General features: G+C 61.3%; 3 protein-coding genes across 3 annotated transcripts; 2 read left to right on the top strand and 1 right to left on the bottom strand.

The window, feature by feature from the left end:
* Positions 1-357: 357 nt before the first annotated feature.
* VDAG_02673 (nudix hydrolase) lies at positions 358-1,266 on the top strand (the record flags this gene model as incomplete). Its single annotated transcript, XM_009653326.1, has 2 exons — positions 358-450; positions 499-1,266. The coding sequence occupies 2 exons, from the start codon at positions 358-360 to the stop codon at positions 1,264-1,266; spliced, it is 861 nt and encodes a 286-aa protein (XP_009651621.1).
* A 129-nt stretch (positions 1,267-1,395) lies between these two features.
* On the bottom strand, positions 1,396-2,218 carry VDAG_02672 (ADP-ribose pyrophosphatase; the record flags this gene model as incomplete). Its single annotated transcript, XM_009653325.1, has 3 exons — positions 1,396-1,634; positions 1,787-2,120; positions 2,177-2,218. The coding sequence occupies 3 exons, from the start codon at positions 2,216-2,218 to the stop codon at positions 1,396-1,398; spliced, it is 615 nt and encodes a 204-aa protein (XP_009651620.1).
* A 760-nt stretch (positions 2,219-2,978) lies between these two features.
* On the top strand, positions 2,979-4,190 carry VDAG_02671 (NAD-dependent deacetylase sirtuin-2; the record flags this gene model as incomplete). Its single annotated transcript, XM_009653324.1, has 3 exons — positions 2,979-3,030; positions 3,210-3,395; positions 3,445-4,190. 3 exons carry the CDS (start codon positions 2,979-2,981, stop codon positions 4,188-4,190), a joined length of 984 nt encoding a protein of 327 aa, XP_009651619.1.
* Between the last annotated feature and the right edge of the window lie 538 nt (positions 4,191-4,728).

Raw genomic sequence — 4,728 nt, 5'->3', positions numbered from 1 at the left:
TCGATTCGTCTCCTGGCCGTTTAGCTTCGTCTTGTTTGATTTCGTCTTGTGTAACTTTATCTGGCACCCGGTCAGCTTGCCAATCATGCGAAAACGCCTCGTGCCTTTCACAAACGACATGGTCGTGCATCGAGACTTGTTCCACTTGGCCCAGCTCGCAGGCAGCCATCGCTAGTTGACGTCACACGGGCCATCGTCAACAGCCTCAACCTTCTCAACATCCCACCCTCGCCAAAAACAATGAAGCAAAGGGCCATTAAAGCAGCCTCTCTCGCTTCATTCATTGGGACTCGTCATTCAGTATTTCGGCTTAGTCACTTCCAGTCGACACGGCTCACCAAACCCTCGTCTCGCACCATGTCGACCATCACACTCCAAGACCACGGCATTCCCGTCACTCTGCCTGACGGCCTCTCCGAAGAGCAGCTCCTCAGTTTCAAGCCCTTTAATGTAACACCCCACCAAGCCTTCCGCTAGACCAATCTGACAACATGACAGACCTGGGTCTCGACCCTGACCGCCTCCCTCGCCCTGCAATCCCGCACGCCCTCCCACCCCTTCCACGCCTCGCCCTACCGCCTGCACGCCATCACCATCCAGGCCTACGACCTCTTCGGCCCCCGCCGCGTCGGCTTCCTCAAGGCCGTCGCCGACGTCTCCAACGACGAGGGCGCTTCCCTCCCGGCCGCCGTCTTCCTGCGCGGCCCCAGCGTCGCCATGCTCGTGACCCTCGTCCCCGACGACGCCCGCCCCGACAGCGACGAGCGCTACGCCCTGCTGACGGTGCAGCCGCGCGTCGCCGCCGGCAGCCTCGCCTTTGTCGAGCTGCCGGCCGGCATGGTCGACGACGAGGGCAGCTTCGCCGGCGTCGCGGCCAAGGAGATCCGCGAGGAGCTCGGCATGGACATTCGCGCCGACCAGCTGACCTGCCTCTCGGCGCTCGCGGCCGCGCTCGAAGCCGAGGCGCAGGGACCGAAACAGGCGCCGCACCACGGCGGAGAGCGCGGCGAGAACCTGCCGTGCGCCATGTACCCCTCGGCCGGCGCCTGCGACGAACACATCACCATCTACAGCCACGAGAGGCGCGTGCCGCGGGCGCAGCTCGAGACGTGGAGCGGCAGGCTGACGGGGCTCCGGGACGAGGGCGAGAGGATCACGCTGATGCTCGTGCCGTTTGCGCAGCTGTGGAGGGCTGGGGCGCGGGATGCCAAGTGCCTGGCTGCGCTGGCGCTGTATGAGGGGCTCAAGCGCGAGGGCCGGCTGTGATGCGTCTTCTTCTTTTTACTGTCTATCTTTTCTTTGGTCTTGTGTTTAAAAAATACAACCTTGAGGGAGCCCCCGTCTTTAATGAGTATTTTGATGATGATGCTAACACGAAACTGCTGCATTTTTCCACTACAGCCTCCACGCCTTGGCCAGCTCGATGCCCTCGGCCAGGGTCCCGACGCGGGCGTCAATGGCGTACCCCTCGGCCTCGAGCCTCTTGCACTCGTCCCAGAGGGTCGACAGCGGCGCCGTGAAGACGTCGATGAACTCGCTCTCCTCCAGCTGCGGCACGGGGTTCTGGTTCTCGGGGAGCGACATGTCGATGGTGACGTGCACCATCTTGGTGTTGGTGTTGCAGAAGCCAGGATCTGTTCCCGTCTCGGTCAGTCGCTGTCCTCTCGGTGATCGCTGTCCTCTCGCTGATCGCTGTCCTCTCGCTGATCGCTGTCCTCTCGCTGAAGGTAGTGCTCGTCATAACAAGACCAAGAAACGCTCGTAGGTGTAAGAAGTAGTGTCCTACCGTTGAACATGACGGGCGACGTCTCGTCCACAACGCCGACAAAGCCCGTCTCCTCCCTGAGCTCCCTGACCGCCGCCTGCTCGGCCGTCTCGCCGGCATCGACAAGGCCGGCGGGCACCTCGATGGAGACGGCGTCGATGGGCGGGCGGTACTGCTTCTGCAGGACAATCTCCGGGCCGGCGGGCCTCTGCATGATGGCGACGATGCCGACGGCGTCAATGTCGCTGCCGCTGGGCCGCGTGCGCCGTTCGGCCGACTCCCATGTTCGGGTCTGGCCGGCCGGGTCTCGGTAGGTGAGCTTTGTGAGCTTGATCCAGGCGGCTTCCGCTTCGGGCTGGCGACGTCAGTGAGGGTCAGTTCATACGCTTCGGGTTTGTCGAGTGACAGTACCAGAGGCTCGGTGGACAGCACTTTTGCTTCTTGGGAAGCCATGGTGTTGGAGTCGGACAGAGAGGGCCGTCGAGTTTCGGTCAGAAGATGAGTTGTCTTGTAGCTACCTTCCTACTTGATCACACACGATTCCTTCTCGTCGTGGACCACAAGGCCCGGGCTGAGGTGAGTGGGGTCGGTTGGGCACGCTGTAGCCACTGCTTTTACAGGGGCTTCAGGGGCCACAGCGCCCAACGGCTGGGCACCTGTACATCTCGACATTGTCATGATGGGAAAAGCAATCGCTGACGGATCGACGGACAGTGAATGTGCCGTTGCGTTGGACCATCCTTTGACGCCGAGGTTTGGTCTTGGTACTTCACATGATCGATAGCTAAGTGGCAGAAAATAGATATTACTACTTAAATGAAGAGATAGACCGAGCAGGACATCTATATGCATGTACGATACTTGTCATTAGAAGGCCTACCCGCTATAACTATGTACTGAACGACGACTTACCAAGATCTATGATAGAGCTCTTCAGGCAGGCAGTGATCAGTCTATACTGAGGACAAATTCCGGCGTCAAAGGATGATGAAAAATGGTGGAAGCGACGCTTCTGTCCCAGGGTTCTGTTCCAACATGACCAACATGAAGCACTTGGGTGCCATGTCATCTCGCCTCCCTCAGCCATGAACAAGCTCATGTCCACCTCCCTTCGCATACAGTTCACACATCCAAGTGCGATACGGCGAGTACGCCTGACGGGACTGGGGAGAAATACGGTTGAGACCCAGAAATTCAACAGGCAATATGCCCCATGCCCCCTTGGCCCTACATCGCTCATCTCCATCTTACCGAGCACACCGAAGGTGGGTCATGATGTAACAACTGCCACAACTGCCCGCCCATTGCTCACCTCCACATCATTCTCATACGGCCGGCCACCTGGAAAGCTCCTTCATCCACCTTCACACGGCGCTGCTGTGATTCAGTCGAGTCGAATGACCCATCATCAACTGACAAACCTACTGCCACCTCGCCAAAATAGGTCGCCGACGCCGTGACCGCCACCCCAAGGCGTCCCGTGCCCCCAAGCGCAACCACAAGATGGGAAACGAGGAATCCACCATGGCGGACGAGAGTCTCACACCTGAGACCCTGTCCGGCCGCAACCTCAAGGCCGTCGCCGACTACATCAAGGCAGGCAAGGCCGAACGCATCGTCGTCATGACCGGTGCCGGCATTTCCACCGCCGCTGGAAGTAAGTGCTGTGTTGATCCTAGATCGAGACCAGCCTCCGATGGCAAAGTTTCTCCAACGTGAAAACACATCTGCCTCACCGAGCCGCCCCCCCGCTGACCCGTCCGCAGTACCCGACTTTCGCTCCCCCGGCACAGGCCTCTACGCCAACCTCGCCCGCCTCAAGCTCCCCTACGCCGAGGCCGTCTTCGACATTGACTACTTCCGCAAGCACCCGGAGCCGTTCTACTGCCTCGCCAAGGAGCTCTACCCGGGCCACTTCCACCCGACCGTATCGCACGCCTTCATCGCGCTCCTCGCGCACAAGGGCCTGCTGCTCATGAACTTTACCCAAAACATCGACTGCCTCGAGCGCCGCGCCGGCGTGCCGAGCGACCTCATCATCGAGGCCCACGGCAGCTTCGCCACCCAGCGCTGCATCGCCTGCCAGGCGCCCTTTCCCGACGACGCCATGCGCCGCCACGTGCTGGACGAGGTCGTGCCGCGCTGCGCCGACGCGGCGTGCAGCGGCAGCGGTGGTGGCGACGGCGGCGGCGGCGGCGGCCTCGTGAAGCCCGATATCGTCTTCTTCGGCGAGGCCCTGCCGGCGCGCTTCCGCGACAACACGCACCTCGCCGCGCGCGCCGACCTCGTCCTCGTCCTCGGCACGAGCCTCAGCGTCTACCCCTTTGCCGGCCTGCCCGAGCACGCGCGCCCCGGCGTGCCGCGCCTGCTGCTGAACAGGGAGCGCGTCGGGCGCGTCGGGCAGCGCGCCGACGACGTCGTCTAGCTCGGCGCCTGCGATGACGGCGGGCGCGGGCTCGCGGCGGTGCTGAGGTGTGTTTACGAGCGCAAGGCAGAGGGGCGGGGACGAGATCGGTGAAAAGGTGGGGGCCAAGCACTATAGGGATGGTATAGTGAGGGGGGAGCGGGCAAGGACGTGCGGGGCGGGGAGCGGCAGGAGGGGAAGAATTAGAGCGGATGGCCAGAGAGAAGGAAAGCAGGAGGGATTGTGTGCGCGAGGTTGTAGAGGGTAGCACTTGGCTCATAGCAGAGCGTCGAAGGTACACAGCAGCGATGGACCCAGGCTCGCACCAGCGCACCCGAAGAGTGGCTGCAGCTCTGTACGAGACACTACCGCGACTGCGGGAATCAGCAGGATTTTTACCTGCACTGAGCGTTAGCAGTACGAACGGAAGGCTGAAGACGGCGGCCCAGCCCGTGGCTAAGGGTGGGTTAGGTTGAACTGACCGGAGGAGGCATAGAGTAAGTCTTTCATGATGTACAAGGGGCATGAGGCAGGATATGGACTTAACTAAAATCAAACT

Source organism: Verticillium dahliae, genomic scaffold (assembly GCF_000150675.1).
Source record: "Verticillium dahliae VdLs.17 supercont1.4 genomic scaffold, whole genome shotgun sequence".
Lineage (NCBI taxonomy): Eukaryota > Fungi > Ascomycota > Sordariomycetes > Glomerellales > Plectosphaerellaceae > Verticillium > Verticillium dahliae.
This window is presented reverse-complemented; position numbering and strand designations above follow the sequence as displayed.